The sequence below is a fragment of the Camelus dromedarius genome, chromosome 1, assembly GCF_036321535.1.
Source record: "Camelus dromedarius isolate mCamDro1 chromosome 1, mCamDro1.pat, whole genome shotgun sequence".
Lineage (NCBI taxonomy): Eukaryota > Metazoa > Chordata > Mammalia > Artiodactyla > Camelidae > Camelus > Camelus dromedarius.
The window spans coordinates 81,480,299-81,507,269 of NC_087436.1; the positions used below are offsets into that span (position 1 = coordinate 81,480,299).

Consider the following 26,971-nt stretch of genomic DNA (forward strand, 5'->3'; position numbering starts at 1 on the left):
TGACAATAGGAACAAGAGAAGAAATTAAAAGCCAGCCTCAAATGGAATATATGGTTTCCATCTACCCAGTCGACATGGCAGCCTTGTGATAGCACAGATGGGCCCCCCTTGACTGGAGAGCCCTACGAAAAGCAAAAAAGTGCTGCCCCGAGAAGTTTACAGTTAGTGTTTCGATTTTTTGTTTTAATATCCTCAGAAACTTTTTTAAACTCAGAAGAGAACTGTATCATTTTTACAATTTAAGCTCATCTTGGAAAGAGGTTTTAGAAAAAAAATCATTTACTGTCATCTGTTAGGTTTCTCCTTATGGCAACGTAAAACTTTCAGCTTATATTTCATTTCTAGGCCTGACAGAAGAGCAGATCAGGGCAGCTGTCTTTATGGACCAGAAGCAAACAACGGAAAGGAACTGTCTTGTTTCAGCTGCACCTCTGACCTCTGCCAATCAAGGGGCTAGAAAGCACAAGGCTTCTCAGAAGCTGACTCTCAATGAGCTGAAACAAAATATTAAACAAAATCAACTGCAGGGTGCTGAAGCTTCCTCCTGCACAGTAGTGATTCTGATTAATGTGCTGATTCTATAGGAAAATAAACGAGGATGCATATTATATTTAACCAAGCTCATCTACATAAAGAAAAGAATCCAGGTTGCTCTTTCTCTTCTCCACAAGCATCTTAATTATCATTCTGAAGTAGGTGTTCTTACCCTGTGAATAATTCCAGCAGAGTGAAGGTGCTTGATGCCACACAACATTTGGTACAGCAGGTAAGACATTCGTTCATGGTCTAACTCCATCTGAATCACCTGACACAAGTTGGCATCCATCAGTTCCATTACTAAGTAACTGCAAGGTGAATCCACAATGTTAGTTCCAAATCGCAAGACCTGTGAAGTGCTTCAAACGAGTCAGAATCCTCTCCTAGACCTGTAAGTCGTCCCAACTTTCCAGCTCAACTTTTGACAAATTAAGAATATGAAAAACTTGCAAGTATTGCATGCGTGTTACCCATGGTAACCCTACCACGAGAGTGCTAACAGAAGTAGCATTTATTAGTGTGTGGTTCCTGTCCATATATTTTCTACCTTCATCTTGTTCTCACTTCACCCTGAATTCTCTGAACTCTTTCTTGAGTATTATGATTACAAATAAAAAAAATTCAGAATAGCATCTTCCATTAAATGCAGTGTATCTGTGTGAAACAAAGGAGTCAATCCCTCTCCTCTGCTTATTGTCACTATACTTCTGGTAGGTTTTTTTGTCACAAAATCAAAAAACACCACAAAAATAGAAACGAAGGCTAAAGATGATTTTTATCATGTCCTTTATTAATATTTCTCAAAGTGAGTTGACTCATTCTAGAAAGCTCACAGAATAAGTTAAAAATAATAAAAAATGTAAAATAAGTAATAAGCTTTCTCTGATTCTGATTGAACCAAGAACATAGGACAACAAAGCACAAAGAGCCAGAAGTTCAGAGAGTAGCAGAAATGTCTTTCCAGGAGGTAACACCAGAAACAGAGCCTCCTGTCCTATCCCTGGATCCTTTCCATTTGCTGCCAGTCCTCACCTCCCTTTGGTGTCCACAAGGGATTTCATTCATTTGATTTTTGTCAGTATCACTTGAGTTATCTGAATGCTATGCTCCCCCTTCCTTCACGAGTTTTGTTACTTACACATCTTGGAACTCCTCCAGCGTTTTCTGGGGTGTGAAGACATTTAATAAACTAATAATCTGGAGAAGGGACAGTGGAAGGGACAGAAGGAGAGAAAGAAAAAGGGAGAAAATTAACTATTTAAAAAACATATTTAAACAAGTACTTATTCCAACTCGAAGTCACATATGTACTAGTGCTATGGTGGAAACAGAAAAGTTGGAAAAATTTTCTAGAACTATCTCACAGAACACAGAAAACTGCACTCAGAAAGGACATGTAATCTGTCTTCAGGTTAAAATCAATTAAAAATTAGACAGAAAGAAGTATCAGAGAAGATACATAATTGTGATATTGCTTTAGAGTGTGGTCCTCCTTGGTAAATATAGGTTGTAATGTAATTCAACAAAAAAGGAGAAAAAGCCATGTAAGAAAAGTAAGGCAGCAGTGAAACTCCCAGCAAGACTTAGTAAGGCCACGTCCTCCTTCAAACAAACAAGGTGGGGTCTTAAGTCAGTGTTCTAAGTCAAGGCAGTGTTCTCAGTCAAGGCAGTGTTCTAAGTCAAGGCAGTGTTCTCAGTCAAGGCAGTGTTCTCAGTCAAGGCAGTGTTCTATGTCAAGAAGGTATTCTGAGTCAAGAGTTTTTGTGTTGTTGAAACTAAAGGTTTCTTTTGCTTCTATTTCACACTCAAATATTATTTAAACTAATGCTTCAATGGTATGTGTGAGGAAAGGTATATCTTAGATGATATCAATGATGAATTTAATGGAAAATGTATTTTTGAAGTTATCAAAATGCTGTTTCTTAAACTTTTTTGTTTCCTGATTTAGTTATTTTATATATTAAATAGTAAAGAAGTTTATCTTCTAGTATAAGTAAATTTTGAAAAGAAATTTGTTTTATGCAAATAAATTGCATGCATATATAACTCAAAATTTTCTTTCAGTTAAATATTCTGTATTAATGTGCCAGTGGGAAGTAGAACTAAAAAATATAGAGAACAATCTTCTACTCGTAGGACAGACACAACCATTTCACAAAAATAAGCTTAAGATTTACACATCTTTAAGACATGAACTAATGAATTTCAGTAAACTTCATAAGCATGAAATAATAAATAAAGCAAAATGGTTTTTAATATCTGAGAAATGCAGTCAATTCTAGGGAATGTTTTAAAGCTTCAGTAGTTTTCATTTGTTGAAGATTTTTGTTGAGGAAAAAAGTGACAATATCATCAAATACTTTTACATATATATACATGGCAACGGTTATAACATATCAAAACATCCAGGATTATCTATCTCCTCTGAAGCAACTTTGCGGTATGAAATACGCATATAGAAATAAAATTGTTTCAAAATATTTTTAAAACTTGTGATTAAAGTTTTAATTTAATTTGTGCTTTGTTATTCTGTATACTTAGTTATGGTGTGTTTTGAAAAATGTCTACATATATCAATGGAACATACATCATAAGCCTGTTTTTCTAGTACTTTATCAATCTTGGAAAGTAATTCATTTTTATATTTCTTCAAACAGAAACATCAGAGACTGTGTGTAGGACACACACACACACACACAACACACAAACAACCCTTAAAGATGAAAAAATGCTAATCCATATTACCTGGTAAATAAATAATCTAGGTAATCTAAATTAGTCTAGAAAATAGAATTACAATGTTATGTAAATGAAGGATTATTATTTTAAAAGGTGAAGTCCCCACTATGTATTCTTGTTGCCATGCCCATGTTTTATCACCTTCATCTTCTTTGATTTCCCTTTTCAGGATTTCTCCTCTGTTCTTTCTTTGGTCCATTATAAATCTGAATTCCTACTAATAACTAATCAAATATCTTGTCTTTAGAATCAGATCATCACAGGTTATTTCCATTTTTGTTCAATGCTTTCCAGGCAGGAATCTGACTCGGTTCCTTTTTCATTCGAGCATCTTAAAATGCACAGATGTGAATCAGTGTTTGTCATGGCCCCACAATAATGTCAGCTATCACTTCCTAGAATTGTGTTCATTTTCTAAATGGATTGGCTCTTGTATTATTGAAAATTTAATTGGGATTCCTTTACTATTTCACTTTACTTTCCACAGCATTAACAGAGTTCTGCTTTTACTTAGTATTACAAGCACTAATGTGGAATTTATATTTGGGGTGAAATTCATCTCTGTTAACAAGTTCTGGAAATTTATTTCCACAGACTTATAAACATACATGCATACAAACATATATACATACACACATAAAAGGGGGTAGCAGGCAGGATTCCACTTACAAATTCCCATTTCAATTTGGAAATCCATTTTAGGTATCATAAATGTGAACCCCCATATTCCAATCAAGGATGAGGGTATGATTCCCTCAAATTGGCCAAGTAACTGAGAATTCCTCCAAATGTATTTATTGCATTATAGGGGCTGGAAGGAGGATTAGAGAGATACAAATATATGAAAACAAAAACTATCAAAACTTCCCACACAGTTGCTTTATTGTTCATGTCCATCTTCCATGGCCTACAGTATTTCTCATACTCTTTGCTATCACAGAAGGAGTTGGCACTGGTCATGCAGTTAATCGATCTCCTGCCTTTATTTAACACACAGAAAGAACAAATTGTTTTAGTAGAATGACTTTTCTTTGGAATCATCCTTTCCATCATTTCCGTATTCCTTTATAGAAATCTGCTCCTCGCATGGCCAAATGAGAGGTGGGTACATAATTCATAAGCTTTCTCTTTCTTAGTGAAGCCTTTCTTGCTCAATCTGTTTAAAAGAGTAACCCTACCCATTCTGCACTGACCAGAATTTTTTATCTTCCTTCTTTGCTTCATTTTACTTGATACCACTTATTAGTATTTGACATTCTATACACTTACCTACCTACTTTGCAGACTGCCTTTGTCTCCCCAGTGAGCACCACGTGGCAGGAATTTGTCTCTCCTATCTTCACTGCTGTATTCTTAGCATCTTAGAGCATCTAGATCTATACCTGGCACATTCTATTCATTTAACAAGTATTTGTCAAACAAATGACTGAGCTAAAGTGTCATTGGAGTAGAGTAATAGAGGAAAAGAGAAACACTCATTAGGCCTAAATCCATTTATTTGTATTTTAAATATCTTTCAACTCATACGTTTGCTTCTTCTTAGTGCCACTGATAGACGGTTAGCCTCATGACAAATTCACTTGTTTATAAAAACTGCATGGATAATTTCTTATATTCTGTGATTTTCATACTCAAGAAAAACTTTGTAGGGAGTTATTATTATATGTTTATAATAATTATTTATATTACATGTTTACATGTAATAAATTATATGTATATGTAATGATTATAATTATAATCTATTTATTTGTTTTCAACTTTTTATTGATTTATAATCATTTTACAATGTTGTGTCAAATTCCAGTGTAGAGCACAATTTTTCAGTTATACACGAACATGTATATATTCTTCGTCACATTTTTTTCTCTGTGAGATACCATAAGATCTTGTATATATTTCCCTGTGCTATACAGTATAATCTTGTTTATCTATTCTACAATTTTGAAATCCCAGTCTATCTCTTTCCACCCCCCCCCTTGGCAACCACAAGTTTATATTTTATGTCTGTGAGTCTATTTCTGTTTTGTATTTATGCTTTGTTTGTTTGTGTTTTTTTAGATTCCACATATGAGCGATCTCATATGGTATTTTTCTTTCTCTTTCTGGCTTACTTCACTTAGAATGACATTCTCCAGGAGCATCCATGTTGCTGCAAATGGCGTTATGTTGTCGGTTTTTATGGCTGAGTAGTATTCCATTGTATAAATATACCACATCTTCTTTATCCAGTCATCTGTTGATGGACATTTAGGCTGTTTCCATGTCTTGGCTATTGTAAATAATGTTGCTATGAACATTGTCTTTATTAAAACAGCAGTTATCTTCCATTTCTCCTTACTAAGAAGAATGAAAGCATAGAAAGAGTTCTCGACACCTTTGACAGTGGTTGAAGAAGATTATACTCTGAAGTGAAGAAAGCCCTGTAATAGTGTTCCCTACTGAGTTCCAATGAGAAATGTTCTTGACAATCCTGTTCTGAAGCGCTTTGCAGATATGTCCCTGCACATTTGCCCAGCCCTACAAAAAGCAAGATGCCAAAGCACAGTGTGCACACTGAACAGTTGGAGGCCACCTATAGCTAAAACAAAAAGGAGATACAAATCTTCACCTGTTAATAATTAAATTTAAATTATAAAGAAATACAGTATATTGTTCTATAAGATATTTTTGGTTTTGGTTTGTTTGTCTCTTTGTTTGTTTTGGAAAAGCATGAAGCTCTCTGGTTAATTTTGATCAAGATAACCAAATACAGTTTATTTCTTAACAGGGAAATATCTATCAGATTCATCCCCTACACACCATATGGTTTTCAGATGATTTTTAAGCAGAAAGCTACTATGAGGACAATGAAATCAAATGTAGCATATGGGCAGGATAAACAATCTTAAGAGACAGAAATTGCAAAGTAAAGAAAGTCTTTCCTACTCAAGTTGGCATACTGATTTTCTTTCCCCAATCTTACCTCCTCCCACTGCCAGAGGTTTAAAATAACAACTCACGTTTTTATGGTTCACACACTTCATGAGGACCAGCTCCCGGTAAGCTCTCTTGGCATGTGTTTGGTTCTGAAAGGGTCTGCTGAGCTTCTTAATGGCCACATTTCTGTCAAGGACAGCGTCATATGCAGCACTGCAGAGATGCAAACACGATCCAGAGTTAAGAACAAAGGAGCCCTTAGAATTCCTGAGTCAACTAAAGATAGGGATAGGGAAAATATGAGTCAGGAATGTACTCAAATACCTGCTCCTCAAGTCCAGTGTCAATCAGACTGTAAATAAAGACATAAGAGTGACTAGTATGGAAACATTCTATTTGCTAGGAAAAGAAAACAGCATATAATTGCATCAGTGAGTGGGGAACGAAAGAAGAAAGAAAAGTGTTCAACTTTCCCACTAGCTGTGTGACTGTGGCAAGTCATTTAATCTCTCTGGGCTTGAATTTCTCATCTACTGATAAGATAATATCGATTATTATCAATATCTAATAATATCTATTATAATGTGATATTAATATGTGATATTTAGCTATAAAACTTTAACATTCTCTGGTTATTTTGAGTGGACATTCATTCTTTACTCATTCGCAGGAACCAGTTTTTAAGGTGTGAGATTAACTGACGTGAATACATAAGTGAGCTGATGCTCAAAGTGTATTAACAATAACAAAGCTTGAAATAAGGAACACAACCAGAGGGGATTTCAGAAGCATAAATAACTACATTTAAATACAAAGACAGAAATGAATGCTACTAACATTTGAAGTTTTCAAACTATTTGAGAATGATCATTTACCATGCTTTGAAAAGGCAATCAATACAGAGTATTGTTTGTTTCTCCCATGCTCAGAATACATGGCGATCAAAAAAGGAAATGAGTTTCTTCTTGCTATTATACCTAATAAACCCACTCACAAAATGTTTCCCATCCCTGCAAATTTGGGTTATGCTGGATTTTGTCTTAGTTGCCAGGATGGAAGGCAGCAACCAGTATCCTACAGATCTATTGAACTGAAAGTGACATTGACCAGTTAGGGCTCATGCCACTAAATTGAAAGATAAAGAAAGGAATAACTGTATTGTAAGAGAATGAAAGACTCACAGAGTAAGGTTGTACAGTCAGAGTTTATCTGGTCTATGCCTCCATTTAGTATTTACTCCTCTCCAAAATATATCCATCAAAAGTTTGACCAGTCTGCTTGAGCATCCTCAAAAATACAGACCCCTTTGTATCAAGGCAGCTCATTCTATTGTTGGACAGCTTTGAGAGTCAGAAATGTCATCATTCTTATGAGCAGAGTTATTTCTCTGTGATTTCTATTGATTACTGTCAGCCCTGCCTTCCAGAGCAACTCAAAATAAAGTATTCCCTTTTTATTATGATAGACCCATAATGTTTGAAATCCTTTAAAGGACTGAGCACAATGCTCAGTCTACTCTATACGCATTCAGTAAACACTCAATAACTCTTAGCTTTTCTTATTTTTCCCAGTCTTTTCTTTGTTAAGCTAAATATCACCAGTGTCCTACCACCATTTGTCAGAGTGTGATTTCAAGTCCTATTACCATCTGGTCAGTTTCCTCTGAATATATTCCTGTCTGTTGATACCCTCTGAAAATGTGAACCCTTGACTAAATAAACATTGTTACTCTAAGCATGGAGTGTCAGTAAAGACTAGAGAAAGGCTATTAACTCCTTCATTCACTTGCTTGCTCATTCAATCTGTTGACACAGTTAATACAGCTAAGTCTGTCCTGGCTTCTTGGGTAAATACATCACACACTATTGACACACAGTGAGCCTATGCTAATTAAAAATTCTGCCTTTTTCAAAATTTCTGCTGTTATTCAACTCTGTATGTCAGCACTGGGACTTCTGTTCTTGCGTTTGTTCTCGCTAACCTATCAATGGCAGCATGAGTAAAGGAAAGAGTCAAAGGAGCCTTACAGGTAATGCACAAGGACAACAGTGAATTTGGAAATATAGGAACTGAACTTGCTTTCTGAAGTTAAGAAATTGTATCAGCAGGAAACTGATCAGATGAAGTAGGAGGGTATAGCTGAGTTGTAGAGTGTGTGCTTAGCATGCATGAGGTCCTGGGTTCAATCCCCAGTACCTCCATTGAAATGAATATATAAACCCAATTATCTCATCCCCCAAATGAAAATAAATTTTTTTAAATATTAAAAAACAAGCCAAAAAAACCAAACCAAACAAAAAAAAGGAAATTGATCAGAACAATCACCTTAAAGAGAAAGACTAAATTTTAAGCACAAACAATTTAAATCATTAAAATATCTAGCAAAAAAATAGTAGTCAGTCCTGTGGACCTAGGAAAGAGTCAGAGAGGCAAATTCTGGTTCGCCTGGCCAAATAAGAAAGTGCTCTCCCAGATAGGTCCAGGGATCCAGTCAGCCAGGCAGACATCCCTATTGTGATTGTTGGAGACTGCAGCCAGTTAGCAATCTGATCTGTGTCTCCTTGGGCTGACTCTATCCTCTGCAGTCAAAATTCTGCTTATCGGGCTCTCCTTCAGAATTTTGCATGCAAGAATTCTGCCCATGTTTGGTTAGCTTGGCTATTACATATCTCATAATTTAATAAATTGGCATCTGGTTTCATGTGTGAGCCTTTAGTGAGGCTTGTCAATGTGAGTATGAGTCCCTGAGATACTGAACAGATCCTGCAAGACAGTGAGCCCAAGTGGGACAACTGAGAAAATGCCGCCCCGTGGGGATCCTGGCAGGTTCTTGCCAGTTTCTCCTAGAAACATGGTGACGCTCTCTCTCCCTCTGGTACCTCTTTCTTGAAGCAGTTCCAGGTCTGAATCTCAGCACTGCCCCTTACTAGATGGGGAGCTATGACCAATTCATTTACACTTTCTGGCATCAACTTCCACATACTTAAAAACAGAGATGATAATAACCTGACAAGATTGTTGTCAGTCATAAATGATGTAGTAATATATCTACAGTGCCTCACCCAGAGCGAGCACTCAATAAATAATGACGATCAGTATTTTCAAAGTCAGTGTCCTTGGTGGAGCCACTGTGTAATGCAGGCTAGGATAAAAAATAACTTTTTATATTTATGTGCTATAATTGGACATCTACCTACTAATCAGCAGTTTTTAATCTTTCTACTAATCACAAATCCATTCAACTATACCACTATCTTGACCACATTTCACAAGTTTGTCCCAGGATATAAAAGTTTGAGGCAAGAGCTTTGTTAAAATCCAGATACATTATAGGTCTGTAGTTCTATTACTTACCACTCCAATAAGCTATCTTGTATGATTTGTTTTTAATGAAACCTGTACTCCCAGTGATCACTACATCCTTTCCTAATGACTTACAGAGTATATTTTCTAACTAATACTAGGACCAATGTCAAGTTCATCAGGTGTCTCTCATAACCTCTTTCTTCCCTCTAAAGAAATAAGAATATTTGCCTGTCTACAGTTGTATGGAATACTGTGCTTTGGCTCACCGAAATTCCATTTATGTCCTGCATCATGCCTTCCTGTTCTGAAGAGACTTGAGAGCTACACATACAATTCCTGGTTGCTTTTGCAGCTAGTACTCTGGATTCCAGTATGGCCCTGCCATGCAGATGCAACCATGAGAGATTCATAAGGCAAAAGTGAGGGTGGTCATCTCCTAACATTTCTCGGTTGGCAACAAGGTCTCATGAAGACGTGAGATTTTCTTCTGAAGCAGCGATTCATGTCACTGTCCAGATGCCTAGGTGAGAAGAGAGGTTGAAGCAGAGGCAGCAGTGGTCTCCAGATTCCGGGGCCCCGTAACCAGCATGATGGAGTGGCGATGACGGCAGTAACGAGTGCACAGTTCCAGCTCTGCGCTTCCCAAATCTCGGTTACAATCATGTATTCTGGAAGTTCAGTTTTTCAGAGGTGGCAGCTCCCCTGGCAATTCAGCCCTCTGGTGTCTGGGAGTCATTCCAGGAAGCCCAGACTAGAGACCACTTCTCCAGGCTTTCCAATGATTTTGCAATCACCCAATTTACCATATTAAGTCTTTACCTACTTATAATGTTTCTGTCTCCTGCCATGAACCCTGGCTGACACTACAATCTTTCCCATTTTCTGTAATTCCTCAGTGATTACTGGCAGCAGTTTAGCAAACACATCTGCAAATTGGCATCCCTGCTGCATAGTCACAAATTAATCTCTGAGAGTTTTCCATCACTCTTGTCATTCTTTTTTTGTGTCTTGGTTTATAGAATTCTACTTTTTTTTCTTTCAGTAGTTTTTCTTTTGTCATCTTGCAGGTAAAAAAAGTTAAAAATCTTTATGAAGATTTTCCAGCAACTTCTAGCAACTTTCCAGCAATTTTGCTAAACATATTCTAGCAATTTCTTGACATACAGTACTAACTCCACTTCTACCAGATTCATCCATAAAAGAAAGATATAGCCTTCTGTTGTTTTACTCCTGTCATTTAATCCAGTTTTATAATGCAATAAAACCATGTCTACTTCCTTGAATGTATTTATATAAACACACACACACACACACACACACACACACACACACAAAACACATCCCTGTAGGCAAGTCTTGTTCTCAACATAAAATCCATTGTTTTGCTTTTTTCCCTTCTGGTAATTGCAGATAACCTCTTGCTAAATGTTCTTCCTAAGTCATAATTATTTATTTGATAGTTTCTCTTGTTCCCCTTCCCTATTACATTTAAAATCAAATGACATATAAAATGTGCTTGATCACATTACTATGTTTGTGGCCAAAAAATAAAAAATAAACAAAAAATCTCTAGGCATTATGAGAAAAACTTTATGTGTTAGAAAATAAATTTTTTTAAAAACTTTACTGAACACCTCAGGCATCTTGAGCCATAGCTGGGTAGGGCAAATTCTGTCCTGGAATATATACTGCACCCTTCACTGCTCTTTTCCCATGTTCCCATGTTCTCACTTTGACCTTTTCCCAAAGCCAAGACTTTAATTGAAAACTATCAAAAAAATCTCTACCCAGTGCCCTCAAATATCTCACTTTTATGCCCAAACATTACAGTCTCTAGTCATGGCCAACCTGCAAAATCACCTCTACCTCAGGGTTTTGTAACTGTTTCTTCTGCCAGGAATGCTCCTCCCACATCCTCACTTGCCTGACTCAATCCCGTAATTCAAGTTTCAGTCTAAATATCGTCTCCTCAGTAGAGGCCTTCCCTAATCCCCCCATCAAAAGTCAACAGATGGAAAGGGGGAGGGATAAATTAGGAGTTTAGGATTAACAGATATACACTATTCTATATAAAATAGATAAACAACAAGGACCTCCTGTATAGCACAGTGAACTATATTCAATTTCTTGTCATAAACTATAATGGAAAAGAATCTGAAAGTATATACACACATATATATGTATAACTGAGCCACTTTGCTGTACACCTAAAACTAACATTGTAAATCAACTATACTTCAATACAAAATAAATTTTTTTAAAAAGCCATCAGTTTATTTTTGGATTAATTTGTCATTGAATTGCTTGGCTAGATCAATTTGCTTATACTTTGTTAGGGGTGCTTTTGATTACAAGTAATAGAATTATGACTAATAGGGGCTTAACTATTAAAGATATTTGTTATATTATATAACAGGAAGTTTAGAAGCAGGCATATCTAAGTTTCATTATACATTATAACTCTCATGGGCTCTAGACATTTTTGGTTTCTGATTTTCTGAAAATTGTTTCTCAGCATGTTGGGGGGAAAACCCAGGAACAGGAGTCCATTAGTGCATCAAAGAGCAGTGCGGGTGCTGTGACGCACTGCTAAGATTCCCCTTAAGGAATAAAGGACTTTATCCCAGCCGGTGGGAATGCTGCTAGCAGCCCCTCAGCTCTGAGCCCCCTGTGGTTATAACCTCAGCTGAAAAGAGCTGCCCAACCAAAGTTACACTCTCTTCATGAGCAGCCTTCAATCAGTGACTGATAAACCTGGGATTATAAAAGCCTGGCCACCTCGCCCCAGTTTAGGACAGCTGGGAAGGCTGATTCCCTCTTCAGAATTCCCAACAGGGTCACCTGAGGCTTCCACTGAGATTTCACTGCAGCCAAACTTCATTCTCTGCTTCCGTCCTTTCCTTTTAAACCCCCAAAACACTCCCTAATAAATTTTCTGCATCTGATCATCATCTCAAAGTGTATTTTCTGAGGAACACAACGATTGACAAGCAGTAACTCACAGTCAAATAGAGCAATCAGCTGTGGAGTTTGCCTGGATCTTTTTCTATGCAAAAGGCAGGATCCCCTTGTGGATAAAGGTGGCCAAGATTTGTAAATATTTTTACACATACACGTACATAACTTTATGCAAAATTTATTACAAAATTTTGGAGACAAAGCAGATGTTGAAACAAAGAGTAAAGATGCTTCAGCAAGGCAATCAGCATTTTCTTGGCACCCCTTATAATTCCAATTGAAGAACAACTTTTTGTAAGTAAGTCCTAAATTTCAGATGCATTTTTTCCAAAATCACTTAAAAACCTTTAATCATAGGATTTAGTGAATGGAGCATCTCAATACTTCAGCTCTTAAGAACTTTAGGGAATAGATATTATTATAAACGAATACTTGTCAATAAAAGCACACTGAAATGTGGTGGAAGGAACTGAAGCAAGAAAGGCTGAACAAATCAAATAATAAAAATCACATTGAAAAAAGTCTTCTTCAGGAAAATACCAGTGAAACCAAATGACAGACAAGATAGGGCTAAAAAGTTTCAGTTGATTACAATACATGAGGATATATGAAGAATAATTATTTTTCTCATGTTATATTTTTAATATTTAGGTAATCAAATGTGAACACATTTTAAAATTTTATTTGCATTAGTTTTTTATGTTTTACGTAATTTTTTTCAATTTCAATAGTACTATTTTGACACCCACCAATGTATTTTAGTGTGCCTTTCGCTGTCTAAGTTTTCCCAATTTAGAAATGATATGGTCTCCCGCTACTGATGGCCACTGTGCTTCTTGCTAAAGAGGATTTTGCACATTGTTTCCACAAGACGGAAGAGGCAGAAGTAGGTCACTGCTCTTCCAGGGTTATTCTTACTACATTCTTACCTTTGCCTATTTCCTGGCAATAAAATTCAAAGTCTGATTCATATTTAATAGTTTTATTTTAATAAGATTTTCCTTACAAATCTGCATGCAAGTTAGGTGAGTGTCAGAACCTGGATGATGTCAGAGTCAGCTAAGGAGTGGAAGTATATTGAGCACATCATCTTTATTTGTGCAAGAAACTTTACTCTGAAACGGTGACTCTCTGATTGGCCTTGTAGTAAACATGCACTATGTCTAAAATTAACGGAACTAAAGACGGTAAGAGGTTCCTTTGGCTCAGAGGTCGGTACTATTTCTTGACACCTGCCAAATTAATGAGACCCATTAAGTGACCCACAGGAATTGCAAATGGTTCCTGCACACAGGACATACAATTACGACAGGAATAAACTGCACTGCCCAGCCCATGGGCCTAGCCTCTGTCCCCCAAGGCCTTCCCAGCACAGCGTTTCCTGCTCCATGCTTGCCCTCCATTAATCTGACAGCTGGTGCTCACTGCTAACTGCGAATGACCCCAACACCTCTGGACTCTAAAAATGTGAATTAGCTATTCCTTCCAGCCCCTGAACCGCTTTCCTTTGTTACTGCTCCGTTCCTCTTTATCTACTGTTCATTTTTTCTTTATTCACCTCCCCTACTCTGACATTTGGGCTGATACTTATGAAACTGAATTCTACCCCTGCAGCAGTTGATCTGTGCAATCGCTGTGGTACACTTACCATATGATGCCCTTCAGTACATTTTCTGCTGTCCTCAAAGTTGTTGTGCTCCTGGATGGCCTGAAGGATTTAGCGCCATATCCCCTACATGTTTACTGCATGGAGTTCTATTTGCTACTGCAAAATGTTTATTTCCAGAGCTTTAAATATGTTAGGAAAATGGCATTAAATAAGCTGAGGACAAAAGTTTAAATAAACCAAGTAGCACATTTTAAATTAATGTTGTGTTACTCAAGATGCCAAGATACTATCTTCACTAAGATGTCTTCTAAAGCTCCTGATTCACACACACAACTATCTACTGATCACCTTAATTGGATGTCTCAAAAATATCTGAAAATTAATATGTCCCAAACTGAAGAACCTCTGACCTCTCTCTTAACCTTAAATTTCCCTCCTCCAGTCATTCTCTTAAATACCCATCTGTTCAAGTGCAGAAGTCACCCTCACTTTTCCTTCTCATCTCCGCCCATATCCAATCCATGAAGGCCCGTATTTACCTCCAATGTGTATTTTCAAATTAACCCACTTAACTCCATTTCCATTATCACGTCTTACAAGTACTGCAGAGACTGCCCTTAAATAGTCTCCTTACGGAAATTCTTGCTTCTCTCTAATCCGCACCTCACCATCCTCATCAAGTCTCATTACATCTAAATTGGGCTGGCCCTGCCACGTTATTTTGTGTCTGAGACTCCTGCTTATTTTTAGTGCTTATCAAGAAAATGCCTTAAAGTAACACAGCATTAATAAAATAACTAATAGAACTTCATAAATTGTTACGAAAATTAAGTTAGATTAACTTAAAAAAAAAAACTGTCACACTGCTTGATTGTAAGTCCAGTGAGGGCAGGAGCCACCTGAGTTTTGATCACCTTTTCCCCACAGTTTTACTGAGACATAACTGACATATAACATTGCATTAAAGTGTACAACAAAATTATTTGATATATGTATATATTGTAAAATCGTTATCACAATAATCCTAGCTAATGTTCATTTCATCACCTCAGTTACAAAATTTTTTAATGAGCAGTTTTAAGATTTACTCTCTTCACAACTTTCAAATATACAGTACAGTATTGTTAACTGTAGTTATCTGGCTGTGCATTGCACCTATCTTATAACTTATCTATTTTATAACTGGAAGTTTAGACCTTTAGAACACCTTCAACCATCCCTCCTCCCACTCCCAGCCCCGTCTCTGGCAACCACCAATCTGCTTCGTATCTATGAGTTCAGTTTTTTTCGATTCCACATAATGTGTGATCATACAGTATTTGCTTTTCTCTGACTTCCTTCATTTAGCATAATCCCCTCAAGGTCCATCCATGTTGACACAGATGGCAGGATTCCCTTCTTTTTTATGGTTGAATAATATTCCACTGTGTGTATGTATATATATACTTTTTTTTTCTTTATCCATTCACCCATCAGTGGACTTAGGTTGTTTCCATGTCTTGGCTACTATAAATAATGCTGCAATGAGACTTACTCACCTTTATTTGCACTGAGAGCACAGTACAGTGTCTGGCATATAGTTGGCCCTAAATAAGTATTTTCAAACAAGTAAGCTAATTAATGATTGAAATACTCCTAATTTTAGAGCAAAATGAATTAAAGGTCTCAGATTTCTACAAACATGAGTCAAATCACTTTTGAATATTTCTAAAGTCATATGCTTCACTTTTATAATTCATGTAAAATTTGCATTTTGATCTCATATAGATCTGTATTTGTTTTAATATAAAATTTCATTTCCCCATCAATCTCGGTCTTCACATGAAATCTGAGTTCCAGGAAGACCTGCCGTATCCATCACGGGGCTGTGTGTGCTCTTGGTGTGCTGTACCAGCACCCTCCCCGGTCTAGGCCTTACCCTGAGGCACAGAATCCAGTTTGAAAAACGGAAGATTAACAAATAGGCTGTTTTCTTTTTACCCAAATTTTATTAGCATTTCTATGCAACAATTACGTGAATGTATTTTCTTCCAGCAGTAAATGTTTTCCTAATATCAAATAATTTACCAGATTTGGTTTAGGTAAGATCAGCTAGATTCGTCCTCACATTGATAGCTACCGGCGTGAAGCCTGGGTAAACCCAAAATGTGAAGACTTGATATAATTGTTAACACTAGGTCAAAAAAGTGTCTCCACATAGGCAATTTTGATTTTCTTTTGATGTTATTCAAGTATTCATGGAAACTGGGATTGGGTTTCTTCCAGTAAGGAGTTTTATTATTTATATAGCACAGGCTGTTGTTAACTTAGACAGGAAATCCCCTGGGTTCCTAAGTTTTATGTATGCAATAACCATCTAAGATAGGCACTTGTAGTATCCCCATTGTTCAGATGACAAAACTGACGCTTAACAGTAACAACCAGTATTTATTGGTTCTAAGCAGTTCTTCTCCCAATTCATTGACTTCTAAAGTTCTTAATACTTTCGGATGTGAGAGCAATCTTTCACCCCATTGATCACCAGGGTTGATTTGGCTGATCCGGCTGGCTAGGCGAGTGTCTCCTTCCTCCCTCACAGCTCCATGTGCGTCCCTCCCGAAGCTGCGCGCTCGGTTGAAGAGGACGACCAACCCCGATAGAGGAGGACCGTTCTTCTAGGTCAAGGTCAAGGGTGTACGAGTAACTGCGCTCCCCTGCTACAGCCTCCAAACAAGCTCTCTACAGGTCTTAATACTTTCTATATACTAACTCATTTGATCCTCACTAAAATCATACGAAATAAGAATTACTACGATCTCTTTATAGTTATTTTTACCATTCTTGCAACTTTTCTACAAGTTTAAAATTATTTCAAAATAAAAAGAACATCTTTATTATAAATATATAGGAGCACAGTACATATTTGAAAAATTATAATGTAACTGATACATGACTGCAACATTGACATCTTTTAATTTTTCTCCAGTTTGTCTAGACTTTATTAGGATTTTCTACATTTTCTTTATTATCTTTATTACCAAATCAAAAGTTACAAATCTTTGCAAGCTATTCCACTAAAATGACAGCTTTTCTGATTTCTAATTTTACAGTTAATTCATTCTTTCATTCATTTACATATTTAGTCAACAAATAGATAAATAATATTTAGATAACTGAAAGAGTTGATAATAGAAAAATCACTTCGTGATAATAACTAAAATTTGCATTTATTGTCTAAACAGATATTACCTAACTTGCTGTATTTTTACAGAAAATTGGGAAACTAGTAGAGCTAAGGAAACTGAGGCAGAGTGGTTAAATAACTTGCTCATGAAACAATTAGTGCATGAGTACTGGGGACAGAATGCTGCTAAAGCTTTACTCCTCATACTTACAAAAGAAACAAAAATTGGGTTTACAGAACATAGCAAAATATAAACAAATTACAAAATTGTTTTTGATTAGATGATCAAATTCTTAGAGAAACGTGACAAAACCAGATAAATGGCTAGTAACTTCTGCAAGTGTCAGTTGTTTTTTGTTTGTTTTAAACAAACATGAAGATTATTCAGCAAAGGTTTGGCCTATATGGTATTCTTCTCACAAAACCTATCTCCATAAGAACTGTAAACAGTGATAGAAAATTGGCGTTTTGAGACTATACATTGGGATTTCTTTGCACGACTATCAAAAAGGTATCCCACTCATCAAATACAAGTATTGATTTCACTCCTAAATGCATGCCTGCCTCTTGTGCTCTCCACCTTCTTCCTGTTGGTTGGTGTCCTTAACAACCTGCTTACTGACCCCAAATGGATTTCCTGACGAGCTGGTTTTAACAGCCCCCCACTGCATCCTGCTTCTGTGGTTTTATGTGTGGTCAGTTTAGGAACCCAAGGCACCCAACACTCATAAGCACCAAAATGGAAAAGAGATGTATTTATCTACTCCTTTGTGATGTAGTCGGAGTTTAGAGAAAGGTCAAAATGTACATCACTTTAACAATAACCAAAATTTTCTTCTCACAAAGGCTCTTTCTGCATCATTGGTAAAAATTAAAGCAGTGCGTGTGTGTGTGTGTGTGTGTGCGTGCCTGTGCACGCATGCACATATGCATATATATTTTTATTAATTGTTTATTCTAGGATATCACATGAAACCATTTGAATATAAATTCTGTGTCTTCCAGGATTATAATAATAATAATACCTCTCTTTTTTTGGTTAAGCACCTTAAGGAAATGGAATTCCATTGTAACATTTCTAATTTCTAATTTGAACTAATACTCAGTTTTGAAAATCAAGTTCATTTAAGACTTGCATGACTATCTCTTCATTCACTCAACAAAAATTTACTGATCTTCTACTATGTCTCTGTTTTTACTTATTGGATATTTTTATTTGGATAAAATAAAAAACTTCATAGAAGAAGGTTAAATGTTACTAGATTACGTAATATGTTATAAAATTAAGTAAAAACTGGCTAATATTTATTCTGATAGATACAAAAAAGTTCAGGCTAAGTTTCTTGTACTCAAAAAAACTATAACATAGTGGGGAATACCTAACACAGGAGTAAAATACAAACTGAAAATATTAAGTCAAAAATAAGAGAAGAAAATACTAGACACTAATGAGAAAGCCTCGTTTTAAGGAAATATGGAGGATGGCAAAGAGGATAACTGCTCGAGGTGGTAAAATGGAGTGGATCTAGCTGCAAACGCAGGGATTCGTTTATACAGGATAAAGCCCTGCCCAGCATCAGCAGGGAAAGCAGCCTAAATGGGTTCAGACGCCAGGGCATAGGTAGAGATGGTGGGGGTGGAGACCTTGTGGATGTTCACTTCTGTCGGCTTTTAGTTTTGAAGTGAAATAGGAAGCAAGATCATCAGCTGAGAGAAAGGATGGGGGAAAAGGTGTTAGAGTTTTGAAGATAGAGGAAGGGATAAACGTGTCACCTAGCTTGGTAGAAACGTAATGGACTAGAGATTCTGAGCAGTAATAAAGGCCGACTGCATCTTTTGGTCTGGAATTTAGGAGCAAATAGTCAACACGACTACATGATTTTCTCCAGCCACGTTTATCTATCTTAGTGGAGAGGAGTCAGATTCACCCAGCGTTTGAATTTTGCCAGGAAGGAAGAGAGAAGGCAGTTGAGGGTTTATATAGGGGATAGATTGTCATATGAAGCACAATATCTAAGCTGTGTAAAGAGGAAAACGAGTACATGAGGGTGGTCAGGAACAGAAAAATGATGGCAGATCGTAGATTGTAGGTCCTTGTGGGATTAGAAATAGGTGCTAATATCAAATCAAATGTATTGCTCCTTCTAGAAACAAACATTTCAGTTGAAATTGCTAATATAGCTTCATTTTGATAATTGAAAACGTATATAAATAAGATCTTGTGTGTCTTTTTGCTTGTTTTGTTTTTATTATCTAGCTAACAGGCATACAGAAAGTTTAAGAGTCAGGGAGAAATACAGAAAATAATAAACATGGAGAATTAGCACTGCAGACTGTGGCACTGAATTTGAGGATTTAATAAAACCCAAACTGCATGTCAAAACTAATATATCAGTTTTGAAAAACACAGGGAACTACCTACTTAGCTAGGGATTTATCTTAGCATCTGTACTAGCTGTATTTTAAAAATAAGACCTATGTTTTTCCCACAGCTTATATCATAAACTATAGCTTTACTGTAGTTTAAAGACAGAAAATGAGAAAAAGAAAAAAGGTCCCATGAGGTTATGATCAAATTACTGGCAGCATGTTGTGCCAAGATGCAATTAGTCAATTGTTTCAGCATAAATCTTGTTTATAGGTCAGTAACTAATGTAAAATGTTAATGTTTAAAAATGTTCTGCTTGCCACTAAATATTTTTAAACCGTGTTATTTATGAGACCTTCCAAATAGCATTTTACATGAATGCTGACATTGACTATCAAAGTATCATATTTAAATTATGAAATAAGAGTCTGAAATGCTAACTTGGAAAGCACAGCCAATAATATTTGATAAAAGTATTGAAATAAATTGACGTGTACAAGCTTCGAAAGAGGTTATCAAATATGAACTCAATGAAATGCCAACCTAGAACTTAATTCTAATAGTCACCTCTTTTTGTTCTGCCTTAGGCAGGAGATAAGATACTCTTCTAGTCCATAAAGTTCTCAAATAATGCGTTAATAAGCAACTAATATAATCCTTCATACTTAGATAAAATTGGATATGACTCTAATTTTATTGCTTATGCATGCTGAGTTAAAACGTTGAGTAGTGTAACGGTTATACTTATAATAGTTTTATACTGCACTTTGTTGACTGCTGAAAAGAAAATTCAAACAGAACACATTTTTTTGTATTGCAAAATGCATCTAGTCAAATATATTTATCTTATTGAAGACTCAGCCAAAATTACTTTTGAAACTATAGATTGACTATGAGTCATAAAAAATGTACACATTCAAGAATATGAAGTCAAACCGATTAATTTTCTCATGTAGTTCAACAAAAATTTGCCTCTAGTATTTCTGATCTCAATCTCAACTCCAATTTCTTTAATTTACAAATAACATAAGTTTTAAAAGAGCAAATCTCATGCTGTTTTACTTTAATTTTCTAGGGTTAAGACCACTATCTCTTTTTACTCCACCTTCTCTTTCATCAGCTTCCCCTTGTAAAATGTAGAATCAGAGTGGCTGCAGACATTTTGGGGAACTGCCTGAGGGGAAATTAAGTTAAAAATACATTTATTTTGGTAGTGGATTATTATATGCTTCACAGTCATTTAAATTGTTGCAGCTGTTACAGAAGTAGGCATGCATGCTAAGAATATTGCAACCATTGGGTGCATTCACCTGGTAACCAATGTTGTGACAGGAAGTGGCAGGACCAGAAATTACATCACAGAATGAACAGTGCCTGACCCTGGAAGTCTGCAGGCATATAGGTAGTGGTGGAGAAACAAGGTTTGAAATATATGAATCCACAAGATAGTCTGTAAACAACTTTTCCAAACATTACAGCCCATATATAAAAGAAACTAGAGCTTTCCCCAAACAATAATTCTAAACATGTATATGACATTATCAGTTATGAATTGTGAAGCTGAAAAATATTTTCTAAACTATTAATAACAAAAGGTAAGTTTTGAAGATATTTAGATATGATATATCTGATAAGAGATTAATATTCAAAATATACAAAGAACCCTCACAACTCAGCATCAAAAAAGCCCAAACAACTCAATTAAAAAATGGGCAAAGAACCTGAACAGACATTCTTCCAAAGGAGACATCCAGATGGCCACCAGGCATATGAAAAGATGCTCAGCACCACCAGTCATCAGGGAAATGCAAATCAAAACCACTAAGAGATATCACTTAACATCTGTCAAAATAGCTATTATGAAAATGACAGCAAATGACAAGCATTGGTGAGGATGTGGAGAAAAGAGAGTCCTGGTACACTGTTGGTGGGATTGTAAATTGGTACAGCCACTACAGAAGACAGAATGGAAGTTCTTCAAAAAACTAAAAATAGAACTACCATATGATCCAGCAATTCCACTGCTGGGTATATATCCAAAGAAAATAAAGACACTAATTCTAGGAGATACATACATACCAGTGTTTATAGCTGCGTTATGTACAATTGCCAAGATGAATCAACAGTGCTTATCAACAGATGAATGGATAAAGAAGATACAATATAAATATATATTGTGTGTACATACACACACACACACACACACACACACACACACACAATGGAATATTACTCAGCTGTAAAAAATGAAATTCTGCCCTTTACAACAATGTGGATGGACTTAGGGAGTATTATGCTTAGTGAAATGAGTCAGAGGAAGACAAATACTGTATAATATCATCTATATGTGGAATCTAAAAAAATAAAACAAACTAGTGAATATAACAAAAAAGAAGCAGACTCACAGATATGGAGAAGAAACCAGTGGTTACTAGTGGGAAAAGAGAAAGGGGAAGGGGTGAGATGGGGTATATAGGTGAGACAGGGATATCAGATTAAGAGACACAAACTACTATGTATAAAATAAATAAGCAACAAGGATACATTATACAGCACAAAGAAATATAGCCATTATTTTATAATAACTTTAAATGGAGTATAATCTATAAAAATATTGAATTACTATGTTGTACACCTAAAACTAGCATAATATTGTAAATCAACTACACACCAGTAAAAATATAGATATTCTTCCTTCCAGGTTTTGCTTAAAATACCACACCTTCTCTTACATAATTGCTCACACCTTCACAAGGGAGACAACCCACTGATGAATGGCTCTGACTCTGATAACGCTCTTTCTTAAATCAAACCAAACCTATTACATTCTTTCTTAAATCAAACCTCCTATTAATCCTATGTATGTTCTCGGGAGCCAAACTGAGCAAGTTTACTCATTTACTGACACAAGTGTCTTCAAATATTTGAAGATATCTTTCATCTCCCTGAAAAGTGAACCTCTCTCCAAATTAAGTATCTCTAGCTCTAGACTCAATAACCGCACCCTCCTATGTGCATTATCAAGTGTAACTGTGAATTCATAGATCACTAATTTATCCAGCCACAGTCATATATTCATGCCACTAAATGGAAAAGGTCCCTTATCAGACAAATTTTAAAGTTTGCGGCAACTCAAACTTGAGTTAATAACAATTAGTAATCAAATCTTGCAAAGCAACATCAATGTCCACTCTACTCCCTCCATCTCACTGCCATCACTCACACGCACACACACATTTTCCAGTCTATTACTTCTGTGTGTATTCTATTTCATCTATAAGCTGATAATAACATTCAAGTGTTTCAGATTTTCCAAAGAAACAGAAGCCAGGAAAATGGAAAAATACTAACTCTGGCAGTAAAAATTGTATATTCTCCTCATCATTCAAATTTAGGTACACATTCAGATTCCAACAGGCTGCAATTTACACACACATGTGGGCATGTGTGTATGCACACAGGTATACACTCACATACACACACACATAGATACACAAACTATTGGCGGCTAGAGACTGAGACTTGATAATTACTTCCCAGGCTTCCTACCAGATGTACAACAAATACTCTGCAAAGTGCTGAAAGCACTGTGCTTGTCAGCAGCAATTTACAAAAGGGAAGAAAAAGCATATTGTACATTTCCAGAAATAGCAAATGGGCTACATATCAAGAATGAATTTTTAGCTAGAAAAACTTCTAATCACTGAACTGACACCCTCATTTTATTTATACAAGAGGAAACTAAGGCCTAAGAGGACAACTGACTTACCCAAAGCCACGCAGCTTATTTGCGACCCAGGTTCTGTAAGACTTTGTCCTGTGTTCTAAAGAGTTCAGCTACACTATAACATACAAGCCAAGCTCAGCATGGGATCATGAGGGAATCCTGAAGGGATCATGAAACCATCTTACAAGATGGATACTGTTTACAAAAAAAGGATGCTAGTAACTTACAAAAATTATAAAAATTATAACCCATGGTGAACATGAGATACTTGACCACTGAACAAGATACTAAGAGGTATAGTTCACACCTCAGATGTAGTGACACAAGGTATCAACCCCTGCACTGGAGGAAATTGTGTCATGAGTTCCATGTCTTTGTTGGGGGTTAAGGGGGGTCCTGTGTTCAATAAAAACAAAACAGAGCTCTGTAGAATTTACTTTTACAGATTAGACTTTTTAAAATGTACTCTGAGCAATCTAATAGAACTCTAAAGAAAATAATCTTTTGATAATATTGATGTAATAAAAAACAGATAAGCGTAATTCACATTTAGTAAGACAAAATGAAATATCAGGTCTAGACCAGAATAGAAAATAATCTTCAATCCAGATGAAAGAATTTTCACCAGCTCTTTTATGTGTCTGTGGGTGTGAGTATACACACACATTTGTGTGTGTGTGTTTGGACTTGGGGAAAAAGAGAGAGGACCAGAATTTTTTGAGCATCTAATATGTGTTACACACTGCATTTTACATTTTAGTTATACCATAAAACTTACTCCTTATAAAACTTCACAAAATGCTATGATGTAGGTATTATTATCCTCATTTTGCAAATAAGGAAAGTGAAGTTCTGGGGGCTTCAGGCCATAATGCTAATAAATGGCAGAGGCTAGGCTGAAATCTATGCATGTTGAATGTTAAAGTCTATAATCATTCAAGTGATGAATTGAAACAGGATGTTTGATCAAAACTTCATCATTTATTCTTTATGATTTCTTACTTCATTATATAGTATTTATCTTTATTTTTTCATAGTGTGGATTCAGTCATTCTTGTTTCATATTACACAATTATCGGAGTACCCCACATCAAACAGTCCAGGTACGATTACATCTAACTATCTTCACTGAGCAGAACCTCTTAATAGTTAGAGGAAGGACAAACACAGGTGCACAGTATTCTTTGGAAAACTCTGTCTGACAAGGCTTATTACTGTTTCAGTCTGTCCTGTGTTAAGAAGTGACCTCCCCTTAACCTGTAAGGTGTATATTTAAGCAAAATAAGTGCTGAATTCCCTGATTGCAGCAAACTTTAACAAAGCAATACATACTTCTAGTTCTAACAAGCTAATGACTCAGTAGCCATTAGACTAAAACTTGTCTAAAATCCTCCAGACATGGGAATGTAGGTATGTTTGACACATTTCCAAGACATCATCCTTCCAAGAACCTCATCCACTTATGAGGATTAGCTGAAGGAGCCTGAGGAAGGCAAATGAGATGACCTTGCATTTGTTTTCCAGGCTGTATAATAAATCACCCCAAACTTAATGGTTTAAAATAACAAACATTTATTATCTCAGAGTTTTTGTGGGTTAGGAGTCCATGAATGCAGAACCTAGCTGGATCCTTTGCTCAAGGTCTCACAAGGCTACAATCAAGGGATTGGCAAGGAAGGAACTTTCTGGAGCTGAAGGTTCTCTTCTGAGTTCACATAGTTGTGGGAAGAATTCAGTCCCTGTGCTTGTAGGATGGAGGTCCCTATTTTCTTGCTTACAACAGCCAGGGGCTCCTATCAACTTCTAGAGGCCGCCTCTGGGTCATAGACTCATGGCCCACTTACCACATGGTGACCTACTCCTTCAACGCCAGCAGGAGATTCCCTCACTCCATCTCAAGATAGTCTTATCACCTAATCGAGGAAGTGACTATCCTACCCGCTTTGCCATAATTTATTGACTAGAAGACACAGGTTCCACCTGTACCCAAGAGGAGAGGGTTACACAAGGGTTTGACTCACTAGGGCTCACCTAAGGGTACATCCACCACACACTTGCCATGGACTGAATGTTTGTGTGCCCCACCCCAAATCCCTGTGTTGAAACCCTACCCCCTAATGTGATGGTATTAAGAAGTGGGGTCTTTGGGAGATAATGAGGAATAGATGAGTTCATGAGGCTGGAGCCCTCATAAGTGCTATTAGCGCCCTTATAAGAGCCCTGAGAGAGCTTGCTTCCTCTCTCACCGTGTGATAACACAGTAAGGAAATAGCCGTCTATGAACTAGGAAACAGACTCTCACCACACACTGAACCTGACCAGTGCAGGCAACCTGATCTTGGACTTCCTGCCTCCAGAACTGTGAGAAATAAATTTCTGTTGTTTATAAGCCACCCAGTTATGGCATTTTGTTACAGCAGCCTGAGCTGATCAAGGTAGACTTCAAGGCAGAAAGTTTTAGCACTGAAGTTAGTCATCTAGGTCTCCTTGCTCATCAACAAGTCTTCACTTCATTCTAAATCAATTGCAGTTTCTGACATGGAACAAGGACAATGAGAAGCCATCCATCTGGATTTTAATTGTCCCATGGGAAGAAAACAAAAGTGGATTATGAAGGTGTTACAAGCAAGTTACCAAGTGAGCAACACAAATTTCATCCTTTTGATGATCCGGATAATGTAGCTAGATTACCTGCTTTGCTCCTTTGTTTTAGGACTTCCAGTTAAGTCACTATTTTGAAGCATCAATGGATGGACCCAAGTACCAATACTAAGTGCCCAGATTTGGCAATTCAGTTGCTTCCAGAGGGTCAATATCTGATCTTGTCCTTTGGAGCCCAAGGATAAGTCAGTCCTAAAATACACACTACTGGAAGTTTTTTTTTTCTCCTCCCATTTCAATTAACAAAAATGTTATAGATTCCAACCAAAAAAAAAAAATCAATTAACATGATAAATGACATATCTGTTATTATGTTTATAGTTATTTCATTGAATAGCATTGTTTCCTCAAAATTATCTTGTTTTTTTTTTATTTTCCTGGGAGGAAAAAAAAGAAAAATATTGTTAATTCCCTTAGAGTTCTTTTTAGAGGAAATCCATTTTGTTTCTTTTTTTTTTTTTTTGCCATAGTTAAGGAGGGAATTATAGAAATAACTATCTACCAAACATCCAAAATTGTGCTGGGCATTTTTTATGCTTTTTTACTGGAATCGAAAACAAGGATCAGAGATTGTAGGTCAGCTACTTACAGCCACTCAGCTAATATATATGGAGATGGCAATCCAGATTCCTTTGGTGTTTGTTTTTAATCTATGAACTGTCATTCAAAAAGAAAGGAACTTTAGGAGGGTGATAAAATTAACTCTAATTACAATGCTAAAGAAACATGTGAACTTGAATCATTTTTTAAAATGTTCATCACCAAAAGTTTATAGAAAATGCAAAGTAAACATGTAGTGAATATAAGCAGCCTCAAAATGTAGATTTCTTTCCTACACAGTGTTAAAATAATTGAATGAGTTACAAAATTTCAACATTAGATTTCAGACACACACTAATACATATACACACATGTATTGCAGACGTATGTATACCCTGCTTCTCTAGAAAAATCTGAAGATCTGAAACACTCCAGAGTTTCCTCTCA

The 26,971-nt window shown here is 36.3% G+C and overlaps 1 protein-coding gene across 16 annotated transcripts in view; it reads right to left on the minus strand.

The window, feature by feature from the left end:
• MAPK10 (mitogen-activated protein kinase 10) overlaps positions 1–26,971 on the minus strand; it is a 438,616-nt gene that overhangs the window by 66,700 nt on the left and 344,945 nt on the right. For all 16 annotated transcript variants that reach the window (XM_064486057.1, XM_064486050.1, XM_064486053.1 and 13 more), the window contains 3 exons: positions 6,276–6,405; positions 1,676–1,734; positions 707–845 (listed from right to left, as the gene is read on the minus strand). In XM_064486057.1, the coding sequence (XP_064342127.1) occupies positions 707–845; positions 1,676–1,734; positions 6,276–6,405 (328 nt within the window). The remainder of the gene's footprint in view (positions 1–706; positions 846–1,675; positions 1,735–6,275; positions 6,406–26,971) is intronic.